The sequence below is a fragment of the Equus przewalskii genome, chromosome 4 (assembly GCF_037783145.1).
Source record: "Equus przewalskii isolate Varuska chromosome 4, EquPr2, whole genome shotgun sequence".
In the NCBI taxonomy this organism is placed as follows: Eukaryota; Metazoa; Chordata; class Mammalia; order Perissodactyla; family Equidae; genus Equus; species Equus przewalskii.
The window spans coordinates 53,854,826-53,876,023 of record NC_091834.1 but is presented as its reverse complement, the minus strand read 5'-3'; the positions used below and the strand labels follow the sequence as shown (position 1 = coordinate 53,876,023).

The 21,198-nt window shown below is 39.8% G+C and overlaps 1 protein-coding gene across 2 annotated transcripts in view; it reads right to left on the bottom strand.

Moving 5' to 3' along the window:
* DNAH11 (dynein axonemal heavy chain 11) overlaps positions 1-21,198 on the bottom strand; it is a 295,301-nt gene that overhangs the window by 5,131 nt on the left and 268,972 nt on the right. For both annotated transcript variants that reach the window (XM_070615891.1, XM_070615892.1), the window contains exons 74-79: positions 20,133-20,360; positions 15,060-15,251; positions 11,974-12,093; positions 5,092-5,334; positions 1,847-2,029; positions 1,652-1,767 (exon numbers count right to left, since the gene is read on the bottom strand). In XM_070615891.1, the coding sequence (XP_070471992.1) occupies positions 1,652-1,767; positions 1,847-2,029; positions 5,092-5,334; positions 11,974-12,093; positions 15,060-15,251; positions 20,133-20,360 (1,082 nt within the window). The remainder of the gene's footprint in view (positions 1-1,651; positions 1,768-1,846; positions 2,030-5,091; positions 5,335-11,973; positions 12,094-15,059; positions 15,252-20,132; positions 20,361-21,198) is intronic.

The window sequence follows — 21,198 nt, the reverse complement described above, 5'->3', positions numbered from 1 at the left end:
CACTGAAGTTCTAAGAGAAAATAATAGTCTTAGAATTCTACATATAGGTAAACTTAAGAGCGAGAGTGCAATGAAGAGAAGTCAGACATGCAATACCATTTACTCCCCACTACATAAACTGAAAACCCTGCTGTATATTTTATCCTTTAGTGAAAAGAAAATGAGCCTAGAATGAGATGCAAAAGGCAACAATGAGCAAAGAAATCGCTCTGTGTTAAGGCAAAAATAACTATCGACTATAAACGAGACAAAAATACTGTGGTTTAAAATAAGGTTGAATTATAAGTGTGTATGTTGCAACGTAAAGTGTTTCCACTAAAACAATAGGAACTGTATGGGGATGAACATGGAACGAAGAAAACTATTAAACCAACAAGCCAGAAAAGGTGGAAATGAGAAGAAAGAGAAATTAGCACAAAATAAGACGGTGGAGATAAGTCCAAAATTATCTTCAGAAAGTTTATGTAAATATAAATATTTTTGATTGGACATATAACATCTGATTGTGGATATTCATAGTGATAACAGAAACCTGGCGACAGGCTTAGCTCACTGCCTGCTCTGGTTAGCTGCTGCCATCTGCAGCGTTTCCACGTTGCGCCTCCCACTTTGGTGTTTGCACGGATCCCACACGGCAGACACCCGGGTGGCTGGGGGCAATTCCAGGGTGCGGTCATTTGGAATTCTAATGGACTTTCCAGTTTAAGGCTCACAGTAGCATCATGGTTCATGGAAGAAAGTTTCAGGAAAGCAAAGATTTCCATACCGAAAAGTTGGGAATAGAGAGAACCTTGTGAAACTTCCTGTATTGATCACCAAGGCTAAGGAGCAGCTGGAGATAACACTGGCCCTCAGGCAGCTGTGAATTTCTGTCCCTGGCTTTGTGACACATCTCTGCAGTGACACCCACAAGTTGAAGACAGTCTGATTTACTGCATACCATACTACAAACTTTTAAAAGTTAGCTATGAGAAGGCCTTAGTAATCACTGGCTTGAAGATACGGGTATAAGATGACATGAGAGCAAACTCAAGTTGCCTTCCATGGCCGTTTAAATCATAACAACTCAATGAGGGAATTCCATTATTATCTAGATTTTTCAGAAGATCAACTGAGAAATTAGAGGTCAGGTATTTTGTCTAAGATCAAACTGCTAATAAGTAAGGGGCAGAATTTGAATTCTTGCTCTGAGCCTGACTGTTTTGGTGAGGAAAATTGGCCCTGAGCTAACATCTGTAGCCAATCTTCCTCTTTTTGCTTGAGGAAGATTGTCCTTGAGCTAACAGCAATACCAATCTTACACTATTTTGTATGTGGGCCGCTGCCACAGTGTGGCTTGATGAGCGGTGTGTAGGTCTGTGCCCTGGATCTGAACCCACAAACCCCAGGCTGCCAAAGTGGAGTGCTTGAACCTAACCACTAGGCCACTGGGCTGGCCCCTGAGCCTGACTTCTAATTGATTTTTGCCTTTGAAGCAACACACTAAGGAAACTCAAATGGAACTGCTGGTGGTTGGTTTGCACCCTTATGGGTGAGTACAGTCACAAAGCACAATCTTCACAGTTGTTACGAGGCTAAATAATAATTCAGAACACTGAATCAGCACTGAGGCAGATAAAGGCCAGTGGGAGTGAGGCTGGAGTTAGCTTACCACTGGGCCAGGCCATAAGTAGATGGATAAGCCAGTTTGCTCCAAGTGTCTGGTACGATGTCATAACTCAGTGCAGACTGCTGGGCTTCCACGTCAGGAGATAACGTCAGCTCCCCCTTGCATGGAGAAAAATGGCCACATAGTGAATGTCTTCCGATGTGGTGAAGCCTGCTCTAGTCCCACTTTTAAACTTACCTTCAAACCAAGGTCCAGTTGTTGAAGTGACGCACGCATTTCCCGAAGGAGAATATTCATTCTCTCACATTCTTGGAAGCAAACAAGAACATAGGGGCTTCTATTTGAGTTTTTTTGCATTATCTCTGCCATGTTGAACTCTTCTGGAAGTTTCTCCAAAATGTCATCCAAGATATTCTTAACCTTAAATCATTAACACACACAAGAATTTAGCTCCTTTCTATATCATTTTGGGTCATGGCCACTATGTATCCTCTATTTTTATAAGTCCCAGAACATGTCATACAACTCCCAAAGATACTTGCTAATGCATTTAAAAGATGCCCACTGCTCCCAGGAGGTGGGCAGAGCAGTACTGCCAACTACCTCAGCTACCTTCTGCACTGATGCAGCCCCTTCCCTCTGCTGCTTGTTTGCAGCTTAGTCACTGTTTGCGTTTAGGGCACATAAGAACTGTCATCTACTACATTTCATTTGTGTGTAAAGATTCGATCTGAGGAAGTAGAGGCTCAGCATTTGAGTATCACTTTTTTTTTTTTTTTTTGGTGAGGAAGATTGGCCTTGAGCTAACATCTGTGCCAATCTTCCTCTATTTTGTATGTGGTAGGCCACCACAGCATGGCTTGATGAGCAGTGTGTAGGTCCATGCCCAGGATCTGAACCCATGAACGCTGGGCCACTGAAGCGGACTGGGTGAACTTAACCGCTCCTGGTTAACTGGGTGAACTTAACTAGGCTGGCCCCTGAGTATTACTTTTTGTAGTCTGCTAATTAAAAAAAAATTTTGAAAAGTCGCATGAACCAAAGACACCCTCTAAGTTTTAGCCAATTCTGGTGACTGTGATGCTGCCTTCCCAACTGACATACCCTGAAATTTTGGGGGCAATTTAGGTGAATATTTTCAACTACAGGAAGCCTCTGTCTTCTATAGTTGTTGCCCTGAAGAAATGACAGATTCATACACCTGAGACCTGAATATGGACACAGTACCCTGATGTATAATGGAGTTTTACTGTATTGGGGAAACCAACAAATACCTAAAAAGGACAAAAGATTGAAAAATATTGCTTGTCTTCAGCCTCAGGCAACTTTCCCTCTTTCTCGCATTACTGCTATCATGCTTGCAAATTGCTTGAGCACCCTGGCAGGTAGTTTGTCAATCCTAAAATCTTCAACTTATTTATAGCAACAGGAGAGAGTATGAAGCACAGTGTAGGAGAGAAGTTAGGTAAAAGAATGGCTTTCGGAATCAACTAGAATTTGGTTTCCTTCATTGACCCTTTCAAGCTGCCTGGCCTTGGCAAGTCACCTAAGCTAATCTCTGAAATGGGGATCCTCATCCTACTCAGAGCTGTTGAGGCTTAAATGGCATATTTGTAAAGCACTTTCTTTAGTGCCTAGCATGTGGTGAGCACCCAGTAGGTGGTCAGTGCTCCCATCTGTTTGCCCGTCTGGGGTGTTGAGGCATCTTTACCTCCTTTGCTTTGCACTTTCTGGTTTAATGGCCATCTTGCTTCTTGGAAAGATAGAAGCACAAAAACTAGATGAAGACCCCATCCACCTCTCAGCTTCTGCTAACACTATAGCTTTCCCACGTGGAAGAATTGTTCATCTTCCTTTTTAAAATCTAAAATTCATGTAGGGAAAATTTTACTATATAGGATAAAACATGCTGCAAGAAACTCTTAAAGCTGCTAAATTACAAATAATGTCTCAACAAATGGCCTTGTTTCAAGAAATAATTGAAAAATTTCAAGAAATCATATGCGAAGTTCCTGGGACCTCAATTAGATCTGATGTTTAGTGTGTTCCAACAACCTGAATCTTTGATTCATAATTTTGAGAGAAATAAGGCTAATTTGTTTGGGGAAAAAATAATCTATTCATGTTTTAAATTAATGAGAAGATTTTAATCTAAAGGTAAAAAAAAAAATTATTTGATGTCCATTTCTCCTCCCCATCATTCTAGGGCAATAAATTTCTTCAAAAGAATAATAACACCAATCTCCCAAGACGATGTAAAAAAGATACTATAACAAAATGATGGAGCCAAAAACACATTGAGTGAAAGGCAAGCCATGTATCTGAAGAAGATATCTGCAGTACATATATCTGACAAAAGACACACATCTAGAATAAAAAGTTCTTATAGGGGCCGGGCCCATGGCCAAGTGGCTAAGTTCACGTGCTTCACTCCAGTGGCCCAGGGTTTTGCTGGTTCAGGTCCTGGGTGTGGACTTAGCACTGCCCATCACTGCTCAGGTGGCATCCCACATAGCACAACCAGAAGGATCTAAAACTAGTATATACAGCTATGTACTGGGGGGCTTTGGGGAGGAAAAAAAAAGAAGACTGGCAACAGATGTTAGTTCAGGTGCCAATCTTTAAAAAAAAAAAAAATAGTTCTTATAAATCAGTAAGAAAAAGATTGACAACCCAGTTAAAAATTGGGTGAGCACCTGGAACAGGTACTTCACATGAAAGTATATCCAAATAGCCATAAGCGTATGAAAAGATGCTCAATATTATTCCTCAGCTGAGGAATGCAAAGTTAAAACCACGATGAAATACCATTATCCCTAACAAGACCCCAAGGAACAGGGAACTCACACACTGCTGGCAGGAGGTACAACCACTTTGGAAAACTGTTCAGGAATATTTACTGAACATTATACTAAACATTATATACTAAACATTATACCCTTTGATCTAGCAATTCTGCTTCTGGGTATAGAGGAATGAGTGTTATGAGTAGATACCTGTGAGAGTTACCTTTGTCTATTGACAAAAGACTGTAAAAGAATGTTCATAGCTGTAATATTCATAATAGCAAAAAACTAGAAACTCAAATGTCCATTCCCCATAGAATAAAAAATTATTCGTATAATAGAATAGTAAACAAAAATGGCCCACTAGTCCATGCAATAACATGTATAAATCTCACCAATGTAATGTGGAGTCAAAGGAGCCAGACATAAAAAAGCACATACTGTATGACTCCGTATATTTGAAGTTCAAACACAGGCAAAGCTAATCTGTGGTGATAGAGGTAAGGAGAGTGCTTATCTTTGGGCTGAGGTGGAGCATGACTGGTATCTTTGGTAAGGGGCATGAGTATTTTGATCTGAGTAGTAGTAATACGGGTGTAGACAAAGGTAAAATTCATTGAGTTGTACACTTAAGATTAGTGTACTTCACTATATTTATGTTATACCTCAATAGAAAAGAAAAGAAAGACCCTCTACCTTGTCTTCTGTGGACTGCCCCAGCTCCTCACTGCTGAGCGCATTCCTGGGCTGCATCTCCAGCAGAGTTCTGAAGAGGGTGTTGGACGTCACTGTCAGGAATTCTATTTCAGCGTTTGGGTGGAGGCCATACAGTGCTGGGCTTTCTGGAGGGAGCATGTCCTCTATGTACTGGTGGTAGCCTGAATAATCTAGATTGGGTGGAGCTGCAAATCCTGGTGCCAGCATGAGTTCATCTTCGATCTTCAACACAGAGGAAAAGTGGGTTATTCCAAATCCAAGTGGACATCAATCTCCACTTCCTAAACACTTTGAGAACACTCTGGTAAGAAAGTCCCAGCACGATGCTGGATAGGTGGCAAACTCTCTCCAGTGTTTCATGACCCTTCTGTAGTGTGTCATTCTGCTTTGTGTATGGCACCAGCCTGACCTCTGGGGAGGTCTAAGGAACACAGATGACTCTTATCACACATGACTCCTCTCTAAGAAGACTGACTTTGCAGTTTGTTTGAGGCAGCATGATACATGCACATAAAGGGAATAAACAGGTGTTGAGCCGTTTTGTATTGCTGTGTTGCTCAACTCAAGATTCAGACCCCGGGGCAGTTGCTGGCACATACTGGTGCTCAATACATAGTTGCCTAATGAATGCAAGGCTGCAGTAATCAGGCATTTATCATGCCCATCCACTTCATTCAGGCTGGGGAAGAGGGTAGACATTCCACATAGAGGAATGTTCTTAACAAAGGCAATGAGAACAGCAATACCAAAACTTCTAAATATTAGAATGTAGTTCTTCAAAATGTAACAAAAGAATTTATGGGCCTGAGTCTCTGACCAGCCATAAAGAGAGTCAATCGAGTGCTTATAATTTTCTAGTTAACACAGTATAATCCCAGATTTTTTCTCTGTTCTTTAGTTCCCAGGGGCCCATTACATCTCTGTTTTTACTTTCCCAATCTCTCTTGCTGTAAATTCTGTCTATATGCGCTGAAATGTACAAGGGGATGCTATTTTCTTCAACTATCACCTCATGTAACTATTTTATGCCTAGATTTTCTAAATCATTTTCTGAAAATGGGGTTTGTCTCTATAATTGTGTATGTTATGCCATCTTGTCCCCTCATTGTCACCTGGAGACAAAGTCAATATTCATTAATTCATTCAGTAATATGTACTGATCACCTAGTACACCCCAACAAGCATTGGAACTATGAAAGATACATATGACCTAGTTCTTAAAAAACTCACAGTCTAATAGGGACAAAATAAGAGTGATTTTCTACATAATCTTGTCATCTGTAACAGCGGTTTGTTCCTTCCTTCCCAAACCTGCGATCCCAGATTGCCTAGAGAGAGCCCGTGTCCTTGGAGACGAGAGCAGTTGCTCTCTGAATTCTAACAGGCATTTCAAATATTCGAGTCAGCATTTCTACTTTTATTTTGCACCGGGAGCATTTTCGAATTATCCCATCTTTCATATTGCCAGAAACAGAAATCTTGACCCAGAAAATAGGAGAAGGAGCCGCTTAGACTATCACCACCAATATTCATTAGCTTGGTTTGTTTTATTCATCTATTCACGTTTGCTATCATCCCATATTTATATATCAGAACAGTCAAATTTTAAACTTCACCTGACTCAGGGTGACCAAAATAAAACTGTGAAGGAGATTTAAGCTCACCATTATTAGTCCACGGTAGATAAATTAGCCAAAATAAAAATATGGGCACAAAATATAAATAATAAAACCAAAAGTTAGAATAAACATATCTAAATCAAACTTTATTCCCTACAAACAAGGACTTGGTCTTCCCTGTTAGTGCTCACTAGATAGTTGAAAGAAATTTTAAAAGCCACATTTAAACTGTCCTTCAATAAAGATAAAAAGTTAAAAATAGAGTTTCAAGCAAAGAAACTAACCCCATAATGGAACCACCTGGAACTGTTAAAGTGCTGTGGGGACTGGACATATGAGCGCATACTCCTAATGCTAGTGGGAGTGCAAATGATCCTTGCTTTCTGGAAAGACAGTTAGGCAGTCTGTTTACAAATACGTGAAGCGTGCCTTCTGTATGTCAGGCAATGAATGAAACAAAGGAAAACTGCAAACTCAAAGGAGAGGGCTTGAGGTTTACAGCCAGACAGACCTGGTGCAGTTCCCATCCCTGAATGGTTTGGTGGCCTTACAAAAATGGCAGTGTATCTGAGTTTCAATCTCACCGGTAAAATGCGGCTCGCATTAGCAACCTAATGATTGTGGCTGTGAGAATTTAATGACAAGGTGTGCAAAGAGATAGGCACACAGCAGGCTTTTATAAAGGTTAGTTTTGGTCTTCCCTGTGCCCTAGGAGCAGACATGATTATTTCAAGCATGTCTTGATTTTCTGGAAGGGAAAACAAAACTTGAGAAATGTCCCATAAATTCCTACTATGATGTCAAACAAGGAAAGTTTGTAAAGCAAGGCTTGGGTCATACAGACACTTGTGTCCTTTAAGAAAACTGAAGATTTCAGCGTATTCAAGGAGTTCCGTAAATCCTGATTCTGAATTCAGGCCATCTCCCTTCCCACTCAAGGGCTTTTATGAAAAGCTGCTTGCGGACGAGGCCCTAGCCATAGAGCTCTCTGCATGGTGGCCACCTGTCTTGCCTTTAGGGCAGGGCTGTTTGAGAAGGTGGTTGTCATGCTTCAAAGAATCAGTAGTTGTAAACAGACATGTCTCCAAGGAAGATACACAAATGGCCAATAAGCACAGGAGAAGGTGCTCAACATCATTAGCCTCCAGGGAAATGCAAATCAAAACCACAGTGTGATACCACTTCACACGCACCAGGAGGGCTAAAATCAAACATACAGACAACAGTGTTGGCGAGGATGTGGAGAGAATAGAGCCCTCATACATTGCTGGTGGGAATATAAAATGGTGCAGCCACTTTGGAAAACAGTTTAGTGGTTCCTTAAAACATTAAACATAGAGTTACCAAATTCCCCAGCAATTTCACTCCAAGGTATACACTCAAAAGAAATGGAGATATATGTCCACACAAACAGTTCTACATGAATGTTCATAGCAACATTATTTACAATAGCCAAAAGGTGGAAACAACCCAATATCCATCAATGGATGAATGGATAAACAAGATGCAGTATATCCATACAATGGAATATTACTTGGCCATAAATAAAGTACTGACACAGGCTGTAACATGGATGAACCTTGAAAACATACTAAGTGAAAGAAGTCAGACACAAAAGGCCACATATTGTATGGTTCCATTCATATGAAATGTCCAGAACAGGCAAATCTATAGAGACATAAAGTAGATCAGTGGTTTCCTGGGGCTGGGGACTGGTGACGCTGAGGGGGAGAGGATAGTGAGTGACTGCTAATGGGTACAGGGCTGCTTTTGGGGGTGATGAAGATGTTCTAAAATAGATTGTGGTGATGGCTGCACAGCTGTGAATATACTAAAAACCTCTGGAGTGTCCAATTTAAATTGGTAAATTTTATTGAGATAATTCACATCATAAAACTATTAAAAAAAAGAATCAGTGGAATTGTACTCAAGGAGAATGAGCCTCCACATCATGAAAAATTCAAGGATTTGAAGTCATATTTGTGGAAATCAGTGCGAGGCACAATGATTAGAAACTGGGAAAGCCAGCGTTCTGCCACTCTGGTGACCCTATGGGATTATTGTCCTTTTTACATTTTCCTTTCTGGTATTTAATAAAAGACTCACCTTCTCTGCTGCTTCTCCAGCTAGTCTTGGTTATGACAAGAAGCTCCCAGATCATTGTGAGTCTAAAGAAGTGACTTTGCCCTTGGCCTTTGGAGTAAAACAATGCCATGGCCCCAAAGGGTGGTGAGGAATTTTCAGAAATTACTCAAAGTTGAATTACATTATCATGGTGTCTTTAGAGCTTAAAGGTACATTAGTGATTTTTATAGACAATACCTTCATTTTACAAATAAATAAACTGAGGCACAGGGAAGCCCTGTGCAAAGCTGGACAGCAAATTAGTGGCAGAACCAGAACTAGAGCTCCAGTCTCCTAGACTGTCCAGTGTTGTTGTCATGCCACCCTCCATGCACAGTACAGACACGGGTCAGTGTTTTGGTGACCTGTGCTCCAATTACTACAAACAGATGAGCATTCCAACTAATGCAGCATGCTGCGGAGAAAGACTGTTGTCTGTGGAGTCTGATTGTGAGTTCAAATCCTGATTTTTCTACTCACCAGTCATTTGACCTCTCTGAGCCTGGCTTCCTTTTTTGATTACATGGGATAATAATACCTACTCTGCAGGATTGTAGTGAGGAGAAGAAATAAGACACACGAACTGTATAGTACTGACCCCTGGCAGAGAGCAAGTATTTAATAAATGGTTTCCATTGTTATCATCACAGATTAAATAAAAAAAAGTACAGTCAAGTATGAAATATATATTATGAAAATTTATACTGCATAATAAAAAAATATCCCCCTTTTATTAAGCATTTTGTTCTAACACTGTATAAATGCTCAAACCTGACAATAAACCCATGAGTTGAGCCATTCTTGTTTTGTAGATGATGAAGCTGAGGCTCAGGTTCAGGGATGTGTCTAAAATCACCGCAAATACAAGGAAGAATTGAATTCGAACCCAAATTGTTTTTTTTTTCCACTTCAAAGCCCAGCCTCTTAATTATTATTCTATACCACAAAAATAGTTTTAATATATGACAACCTTCAGGTAACCTGATACCTTATTTTCCAAAAGTAATTTCCTGTCTGTCTTGTTTAGCACTGCTAGGTATGCACCTTACGTGAGAGAATGTTTCTTCTGTAACTTTGGCCAGAGACCCTCTATGGCACATTGCTTCCAAGAACCCTCTCTGAGTGCATCCCCACTTATCCAAGAAATTCAGCCATCCTTCTAACAGGACGACGTCACTAAAAGCATTCCGGTTCCTTTGATAAAAGCAGTGGAACTTTAAAGCCCACACCATTAATGAGTTGCTTGTTGCTCATGTGCCTATGCAGCTGAAGATACCAATTTCCAAATAAGGTGACCAATATGAGAAGTGGCAAAAAGATGTGTCCTGCAGATGCTGACGTGTTAGATCAAGTTCCTAATAATATAAACAGCATGAGCAGGAAAACATTTGTATGAGAACAAAATAACTGGAATTTTGCAGCCTCTGGCCCCAAGTCAGTAAGTGCTTTAACTTCCTCTGGTGAGTTGAAAAGGTAGCATTGTGCAGTGAGGATGCAAGATGGCAAATGAAGCATTCCAATCCTGAAAACCTCACCAGATCTGCATGGAAGAGCGGATACCTAAATTTCCAAAGGGCTAACACACACCAGTGATGCCCGTCACGTTTCATCACCTATATTTATTTTACAATTATTTGGATGTTACAATTATTGGGAGTTCAGACTTGTGAAGGTTAATGGACTGTCTCGTTTGGCAACAGTAATTCTCTCCTTATCCTCAGGCCAGAACCAGAGAGGGAGCATCAGCATGAGCTTCTCGCTCTGCCCCTTAACCTCCACCATCATTGGGAAGAATCAGCCTCTGTAAAGGTCGCTGTTTAGCTTTCCCATCTCCATGGTAACCTACTTCCAGACCTCTTCTGAGGAGTGAATTCCAATTGTGTTAAATTGAAAGTGTCTTTCTGACCTGTGAAATCCTGCTTATTAGAACTAGGAAAGAGCAGGAGACTCACAATCAAAAGATACACTTAAATGACAGTCACATGACAGGACAGTATTTTTTCCTGCATTGTCCCCAAATTGTTTAACTTTATTAAAAGTAGTAAAAAAATAACCTGTCCCCAATTTTCTATATCAGACTACAATACATCATGTTTTCTAATACATGATTGTATTATTTCTCAAAATGGACTTGAGGAAGGTGGTCAAAACTATGTAATGCTTTTAGGAGATGAAGTTCTCAGAGAAATTATAAACAGGAGATTGCTCAGACCATTTAAAAAAATACAGCACTGCTCAGGTGTCTTGCCCACCAACTGGAGTAGAGATGGCATGGTATAGGGTGCCGTGGGTTTCCAAGAAATAATCAGGCAACGGCCATGAACCTGAACACCTTTAAAGAGAGAGAGAGAGCACGAGAGAAGTGTGGCCCCCACCTTCAGCTACTTCAATATGGAAAACAAGAACTGAGTTCTTTTGCCAGAAAACACAGCCCTGGTTACAAACCATGTGGGTGTGTGGTCTACGCAGACCTACTGTTGACAAGATGAGAAATGGGCAGAGAGCGTCTGGGCTCTTTAAACCCCAGTACCAGGGTGCTCTTCCCCTTCCTCACAGAACGAAGAGCTGGGTTCGCACCACATTTTTCTTGAGCACATATTTAGTCAGGAGTTACTGATCAAAATTTACAATACTCCATGGCTTCTTTGACAGGGAAAAAACTATGGATTTCATTTATTTCAGAGCCCTTGAATTGAAGTCGATACACCCATCTTCTAGCTAGAGCTCTTGCCCAGGATAACTGAGTGATGGGGGCAAATCACCGTGCCTCAGTCTCTCTGTCTATAAAATGGGGTAACACTGTTAGTTCTGTATATCTCACTGGGTTATTCCAAAGATCCGGTGAGTCAGTGCATATGGGAGTGCTTCACGTGGGCATACTCTACATGCACAGAAATCACCTGTCTGGTCTTGTTAAAACGTAGATTCTGATTCTGTAAGTCTGAGATGGGGCCCAAGACTGCATTTCTAACAAATTTCCAAACTCCTGAAGGTGGGCCAGAATACACTCACAGAAGGCCAAGAATCCTCAATTAAATTCAAGAATTATTTATATAGTGAAATTAGTTTAAAAAATTATTAGGATTTTCTCCTCCATGAAATGGATTAAATGTCTTACCAGAGATGGATTCATGAATTCTTCTAAATATACCCGACACAGTTTGCGATCCCAATCATCTGTGATGTGGCCCCCATACATGATCTCGCCAAAGAGATAACGGAGGTCCTCCCATGGGACCTGGGGGGAAAAAATCACACCAATGTTCACTCCTGGGCCCAGGGCATCTGCCTCAGAGCAGTCAACCAGCAGCACATGCCTCTTTACAAGCCCCTCTAACACAACATGTCCCCAAAACCCCAACAAAAGGAGCATTTGAAAGAGGTTCAGAAAGTGTGTAGGCTTCTGCATAAATTTCTTTCATTTTTTTGTTTTTTGAGGAAGATTAGCCCTGAGCTAACTACTGCAAACCCTCCTCTTTTTGCTGAGGAAGACTGGCCCTGAGCTAACATCCGTGCCCATCTTCCTCTACTTTATACACGGGATGCCTACCATAGCATGGCTTTTGCCAAGCAGTGCCATGTCCGCACCTGGGATCTGAACCAGCGAACCCTGGGCTGCCGAGAAGTGGAATGTGTGAACTTAACTGCTGTGCCACCGGGCCAACCCCAGAATTTCTTGAGAGAATTCTTTTCAGGGTGTTTTACTACATTCAGTGAAAATTCACTAACAGTAAGCTTTTTATGCAGATTTTAAAGCCAATGATTATTTCCTAGAACATGTTATGCAAGGAAAGTATACACATTCAAAACCACATCCAGAAATCATGAGAGGCCTTTGAGGTATGACATGTTTTTATGATAGGATTTTTATCAGGTTTTATGATCTGATTCAGGAAAAAAAGAAAACCCCATACAATTGAATTTGGGGTGTATTTAGAATTTTATTACCTTCTCAAAGTCCAGGCAAACCAATCTCCTCGCCACAGACTGGTTTGAGGGTTCAGTTTCTGGCATGACTGGCCTACCTGACTCTTCTAAGGGTTGTGACTCATGACTGTACCGTGTTTGATTCAAGAAATCACTGGATCTCCTCTTTATCTGGCTTAGCAGGGTTGAAGCCTATCTTTGCTACCCTTTAGCTTCCTCTGGGTTTGCAAAACATGCCAGTTTGTGATGAAGCCTTTCTAGACAGGAACCTTTATACCCTCGGGGGCAGTATATTGCCTCCCAACAGTTCAAGTAAAAACTTAATTATAGCCTTCAGTTGTCGCATGATGTGACAGAACAAGTAAAATTGCTTCAACTATTCCAATGCACTTGCTACAAGTTTATTTGAATTTGAATAAATGAACCTCACATATGTCTTTCTTTTAAGCTGGTTGGATGTGAATGAAAAATAAAAGACAAGTGACTAGACTGCACCGTGCTGTCTCAAGCACCCCAGGAACTACCTTCCATATAGCTGAAATGCATGGGAAACAAAGACCTCAATTTTATTTCTCTTTCTGATCACATTTAATTAATGCCTGCTATACATTCTACCATCTCATATATATCTCCGTCAAGATTTTAATTAGCTAGGGATCAGTTCTCTTCAATAACTGATTCTCTCTCCCCAAATCCTGGTCTTTGTTTTTCACATACGCCTTCTTGAAAAGGGCATTTTGTACAACCAAACTGTGTGCACGTATTAACTTAATTCGCAGATCCTGGTAACTTGCTTTGTGATGTGTGGTAAATGACTTGGGTCAAGACACCTGAGAGACAAACGAGTGTGTTAAAAACCAAAGGCTGTGTTGATCTGGAACATTGGCGGGAGAACAGCAGGACACAGCACAAGTCAGCTGGCCAACTGGTGTTGCCAAGGCCCAGGATGTGAGAGCTGGGGAGGAACGCAAGTGTCAACTCCTCTCTTCTCTTTATTTCTACCTCAATTGTATACAGGATTCAGCTGAAACAGGATAATATTCCTGGTCGCAGCCTCATGGGACAGTTAGGAAGGACGAATAAAAGTATTAAATTGTCCATTTTGTTTTCTACCCAGAACTATTATAATAATTAATCTTATGTGCAACATTTTAAACAAAATATGCTAAGGTCCACACAAAATACTATTTATTAGAATGGTTAAAATATGCTCACAGTATGCAGACTTTTTAATTTCATAAATTAAAAAAATTATGGCCATGGAAAATTGATCCTCACACACCAAATTAAAGCCATTTACTTTGGATACAACTTATTCAAAATGTGTTCCTTGGGAGAACACACTCATGTTATGTACCAAGTGTACATATTCTGAGAGCAGTCAAATCACCTTTGAAGCTTGAGAAAACTTTGATAAGCAAAATCATAACAATGGTTACCAAAAGAACACAAAACAACTATTCACACAAAATAACACGGATGAGTTGTTTTAAATCCCCTTTATAGAAAGTGCGGCCTAGAGCACAACATCTGGTTGGTTTTGACAAATATATCTGAATTTTAACATATTTCACTTAATGGAAAGGGTTACCCTTGTGAAGACTAAGCCAGAAAATCCTTACGAATGGTTCTTCCATTTTGAAATCCAATCATTGGGTTTATAAGAGTTTACACAAAATGTTCTTGATGAAGCATCCCCATTCCCATCTGTAAAACACATTTTAGCTCCAAAATAAAATCATTCATCTACTTTTAACTTCAAATCAAGGGGAACATTACTGAGAAAGTCACAACAAGGTGGCATCCTTAATACATAATAATGACATATGCAGGAAATGCACCATTATTTATACATGTGACGTGCTGTAAATTGCTTCCATCATCAGAACTAATTGTAGTGATTATTAATGCAGTGTTATGAACTGTCAGAATTGCTGTATGTAATTACATTTGTGCAAATGCTTCATTACCTGCCTAATGAATCTGGCATATATGCACATGTAAACCACTGTTTTTGTTAACATAATGAAGGACATTTTTTTTTTGCACTAAGCCGCTGATGTAGAACTGGTTTGACCTATCTTATGAAGTTCGAGCATCCACTGCTACAAAACCTTTGATCTGGTTTATCTTCACACTTGGCAGAAGATGCATCTATAGTGTCAGCTATTTCAGTAATAGCTTTGAAAGAGAAATTATTGTCTATTTGGATAGTACCCAAAGACTGACAGATTCAGTACGCTCCTCAGAAGAGGTGGTCTGACCACTGGCACTTACGTTAGGGTTTGCCTCTAAGTAGTTGTAGAGGACGTTGGCACAAATAGTGAGGTCTCCGGGATTGAAAGGATAGCTGCGGCTCCAGCCCTGGGGGCCAAACCTCAGTCTCCCAGCAACACAGGCATGGAAGTAGCACAGAGAGAAGAGGATGCTTTTAAACTCCTGCTCCTTGGAGCACACTTCAAGTGTATCCTGGGAGAAAAGAAAAATGTTTGATTATCCATCTGCGTGGTTTCCAAGGGCAAGGGTCTGAGTTTTCAATAATCTCGTGTAGGACTCTGAGATCCAGGATGGAGGTAACGTGCGGTTTTAAGCACGGCTGCCTGCCCTATGAGAGCATAATAGGAGACTGACTATTTGGCATTTGTCAGTCTGTTGATTTAAGAGGAAGGCTTTTGTTTTGCTTCAGTTATTCTTCTGAATGCTTCTGAGTTCACTAGAAAATGAGACAATTCAGTCTGACTACTGGTAATACTGCTTGAGATCATCTTCCCCTGCAAAATTTTCCTTGTAAAATCTGGATGACAAAAAGACACCATCTTAGTTTCATCACTGTAGCAGAATACTAGTTAACCTCCTGGTTAATTCCCACTGGTTCCATAGGAATACAGATTATCTGGGCACATGGCCACCCATCAAAAAACTATTTTCCAGCCTCGCTGCAAGCCAGATGTGCCATATGACCAAGTTTTTTGCCAACAGAATTTGAGCAGAAGTGATGAATGCAACTTTCATGTCATTTATTTAAAAGGAAATTGCTTGCCTTAGTTGTCACTCTTTTCCCTTTTCTGTGGGCTAGAAATGATGATGATTGGATGACCATGGAAGCCACGAGTTAGATATGGTAGAGGCACCCACGGGCTTGGGGGTGTGGCTGATCTCATGGAACAGAGCTGCCAATTATGTGTGACAGAAATTATCTTGTTTGAATCACTGTAGTTGTGTACTCTACCTTAATTTATAATACAATCACCACAACAAATGTTTTCCTCCCAATGGACGTAAAGTAAAACTCGTTTTGGGGATGATAGAATGGTGTATGGAAGATGGAAAATATACGCCCTGCAGACTAGATCTGTAAGATTTTTTTGAAAATGCAGAGGGAAAGTTGAATCCTGGTATGCTACATCGATGTGCCATAAAATTAAAAGGTGAAAAACAGCCATCCGATCTATGGCTTAAAGGTAACACTGTACCCATTCTCAGATCTGGCAGTTCTGTGAGGCAAACAAAGACAAGTCGAGGACGACGCCTTTAGCTGATGCTGGGCAGCAGAGGAAGATAAGACCAAATCTGTGCCTTCCTGCCTTGCCCTTTAAAATCGTCAAATTACAGCCAGTCTACATTTAAAACGAATCTGACAACTTGGGCTATCTACAAAGTATATTTAGCACCTTTGAGCTGGGAGCTCAGATCTGGTCTCCCATGAGACTTCTGGTAAAAGTCTAAACCAAGATTAGATTTGTTCTCTTGGACCAGGTCCAAAAGAGCTTTTTAGTTGCTTTTGATAGTATCGCTTTCATCAGAATCCAGGGTTACCAACAAATATAGTTCTAGAATTGGCCAGGCCACATACAGCACAGATCTAACTAAATCACTAGGTCATTCTAAATCACTGGGCCATTTCTAGGCAATTTATGGGGCTTGAAAATATGCAATCATTAAAAGTAACTTTTCCACAACAAAACATCAAATAAAAGCAAGCTTCTTTCTTGTGAGAGAAGGAAAGAAACCATTTAATTGGAATTAATCTTGAAGGATATAAAAATATATTACTTTTAAATGTAAGAAATTTCTAGGAGACCAAGTAGAAGTATCAAAATTTTACTTAGGAATTATGATCTAACAAGTCACCTAACACCTCCCTGAACGACAGACAGTCCACAGAAAACCAGAGGCACTACAATAACTAAGTATATTAATTCCATCAATGTTTCATACACCTGACATAGGTTTATCCTCAGTGCTAAAAAAACCACAAGCCAATGCCCATTTCATTATGCTTTGATAATATAAATGCCATTGGAAGAAAATGTGAATCAAGCTTTCCTAAGAAAAAGTCTAAGTCCACCTAACATTCCACATTTCAGGTCAGTTGTATTTTTACAAACCAAATGATGAGCCAATTCATATCAGAAAATATATCAGCTAGAAACAGCACTGTCAACAGAGAACAGGCACCTGCACACACATACAGTGTAGTATGCACACAGATGCCAATTTTACATGCACAATTACCAATTTTTTGTTTCTGCTGCAAATCTTACAGAAAAAGAAATCCATATTCTTACTTTAAAAATCTGGTTTTCTGGGTAGGAAAGGAGCCCAAACAGCACTCCTTTATGACATCATCTTCAAGTGGCAGATGCTATTGAGCTCAAGGAGGCGTAGGGAGGCAGCATCCTACAGGAAATGACTCCTTACCTCTTGGTCACTTAATGATCGCAATTATATAAAGGTTCTGGAATGGTCTGGGTAATAAAGAACTAATATTAAATGAACTTTGTTCAGTATAAATACACATGTCAAAGTTTGGAGGTAAATTCTGATTTGGGGAAATTTCAGACTTAATTTGACTTGAAAATTAAAACATGCAAAACAAAAACACCCAAACAGAACAGTTAACTTGTCTAGATCCCTTGGGCACTTTTCTCATCTGAGCAGAGCACCTGGGCAACAGGAGCAAGTAGGACTCATTTCCTAACCCAAATGTGTACCACGGCTGATGACATTTATCACCCTCTGTCCATGTCACAGCCTTCAGCAAGACAGGGCCACAGCAACAACAGAGAACACCCAGGATGATACAAGGGGACTTGGGAAAGGAGGAGGTCTGTGACAGAGACCACTAATAGCCTGCTCCAAAATGTCTTCTCACCCACATTTCACTGGGCATATGGCGCCCAAGATAAATTTACTTTGCCCAGCAGCTAGGTAATACAATGTGACTAAGTTTGACCAATGAGATGAAAGGGGAAGTATTGTGTATTAACTTGTAGGGAGCATCTTTAAAGAAAGTGAACATGTTCCCTTTGTCATCTTCTTTGTTCCTTCTTTCATCCTGTCAGGAACATCATTATGGGAGTTGCAACTCTCACAGCCACCTGGGACCATAGCAAGCCCATTCTAGAAATGATGGAATGGTGAACTATAAAAGAACTGGGTTGATGACAACTTTGTGGTGACACATAGGAGCTCTGAATGATCTGCCTCCAGATTTCTCACGTAGCAGAAACACTTTTTAACATAGTTTAAGCCACTGTTGTTTTATACTTCTTTCATAAGTAGCCAACCATAATTCTAACTGATAAAAGGGTGCTGGGAACCTATTCACAGAAAGCCAGGGAGCACAGGCTAATACCCTTGAATTATATAATCTGAATGAAAACCACCTATTGTTTTCTAACATAATGACAGGGCAGCATTCATAAAAGACTCTTAAAATTTTAGATTGTCTTTAGAGTTTTTATTTGGTTGGTTCGTTTTGGCTAAAATAGGTTTGATGGGAAGTTTATTCAGTGAATCACTTTGATTATCTTTGCTTTTGCTATGTATGATCAAATTTAGTCTTAATATTTCAGAGGATCCCTTCCACTAGATAAATATTCCCCCATCAAGTTCTTAAGAGTCTTGCCTTCAGATAATATAAGTGGCTTTCCAGACAGCAGTCAAAAGAGCTGACACTTTCATGAATAAACTAGAACAGGTTGTTCTTAACGGAGGAAGGAACTCACACACAGACTCTGGGGGATCTGCTCATCCCTGTGATTATAGGCAACAAAACGTTTAACGTGCATTTTCCTGAGGAGAGTGTCCATGGTTTTATTAGATTATCAGAGGGGTCGTTATCAAAACAAAGCTGAAGGACAATTAGGCTGAAGCATATCTGTTCTTGAAATGCTCACTTTTCACAAATAAAGTCAATTATTTTAGGGAGTTGGATAAATCCTATTTAAATAAATCAAATTCCTCTTTTGTACTTACTTTGGGAAAGAGCTTGAGAGTGTCATAAATGGCCAGAAATTATAAATTGAGAGATGATAAAAAACAAATACATTCCTACATGCCTGTCAGTTCACAAAAAAAGCATACTGCAAATATGCAATAGATTGAACAGATTGTTTAAATGCCTTCTGTTTACAGCCTACTGTGTTTACAAAGGCTACAAATTACTCAATTATTTTAATTAAGTAATTAACTGTATTCTTCAAAACTATATTCTTAGGTGGCCAATTATTATAATTCCTTCCTAACGTTGGTTTGGGTATTGGCCCAGAAGGTACTAGAGAAGAAGTTAAGCAAGTTGGCATGCTTCATAGAGAATGATAACATTTCTAACAGGAGGTTGAATTTTATCACCAAGTCATATGTATTTCCTCTGTAGGGCTCATTCTACTTCTAATGAGAATACTGCTTACCAAGGATTTCCAAGAAATTAGAGGAAGGAATGGGAACTCAGAGAACTAGCAATAAAGGAAGCTGAAAGAGTTGATTATGATACAGACAGATGTGATAATTTGGACAAGGAAACTAAGGGTTATGGAGGTATCATTAACTTATGTACGTATCAATTTATTTCTATTTTATTTTGGAAAGAAATGAAATGCAAATAAAAAGGCAGTATGGATATAAGCTCAAAAGAAGGGCTTTAAATTTAGTAATACCAAAACCAGATATAAAATATTAAATATCATACTGAAACTCATCCCATGTCATTATTGTTGTCATCATCCTCGACAACATCAACAAGAATAACAATGGCTTTTCCTCTTTCTGTGGTAAGAGATATTAGTCTGCTATATTTGTCTTCAATAAATGAGTTCCTCAAAAAGCTACACAGTTAATTCTCCTTAAACATGTGGCTGTAGTTTTAGGGTGAAAGCTAAATATACTTTCTACTCATTGGAATAGGGAAAGACAGGGGCAATCCTTTCAAGAGATTAATACGCACACACACAGACATCGAGATTTCACTTCATCTTCTGCACAAGATGCGTGAGTGGATGATGGACCCACAGTCTTGTGAGAAGACCTTGACTTTCCTGTCAGACCAGGCCTCTTCAGCTTTCTTACCTGATCGAAGTTGTAGAGGGCTGCATGTAAATTGGCCAGCATTCCTGTGGGGGGTTCATTAGTAATCTTAATGGAATTTTCCAGGAGTCCTTGAGGGATGATATGCTCATTTGGTGTAGGCGCAGACTCAGCACTCATGAAAACCCTGTAATCTCTATGGCTTCCTTGGCTGAATCTTTCAAGGAGTTTCTCCAAGGTTCCTAGCCACTTGGCTACCAAATGGACATTCTGAAAGATAGTATGGCTTATAATTCCTGTGAAACTGAAGTATATTACTTAAATTATAGGATTACGACATTTTCCTATACATAAATGTGTTGAAAACTTGGAGAACCATGATTTAAATTTTCCTTTATTATGTTAGGAAAAAGCAAAAGACAAGAAACAAAACAGAATTGAACACTGAACATATTAAGTGCTTCAAGTCATCACAGGTCGTCTTTATAAATCAAAATCTCCTTCCAACACACTTACCTACTTTCTAACACCCACCAATCACTTCTGAGATGGAGTTCCTGATACTTTTCTTGTCACAGTTCAAACTCAATTACTGAGACTTATCTGGGTTAGTTTAATCAAGTATGAAAAATAAAAGCCAGAAAGAAATGTACCTGATCACCCACTTCATCATTTCTGATGGAAACATCCTCTACTCAACTCTTACTCATTAGTATATGGACTCAAAAGGATGTGCGGGATGAAAGGCTATCTGAAAATGAAAGCAGTCAGAGGCTCTCCGTATTCCTAACATTTTATTTTTCTTAACCCCTACAGCTGTCAGAAATCATGAAAGAAACAAATGTCACCACCATTACTCTTTGATTTTCAGTTTTATGATTCACTAATCTTTCCTCCAATATTAAACACCCACAGAGTACAGCTTGGTAGTTGGTGCAGTGAGAGAAGTATAAAGGCCATACCTCACACACTCCCTGGCTTTGGAGAAGTCCTTGATATATTGATTGAAACATCACCCCCAGGAATATGTAATTATTTCCAACAAAGACAGACATGTAAGATTATGACAGCTACAAAAATACAGAGAAGAAAGGAAAACATGGAAGGG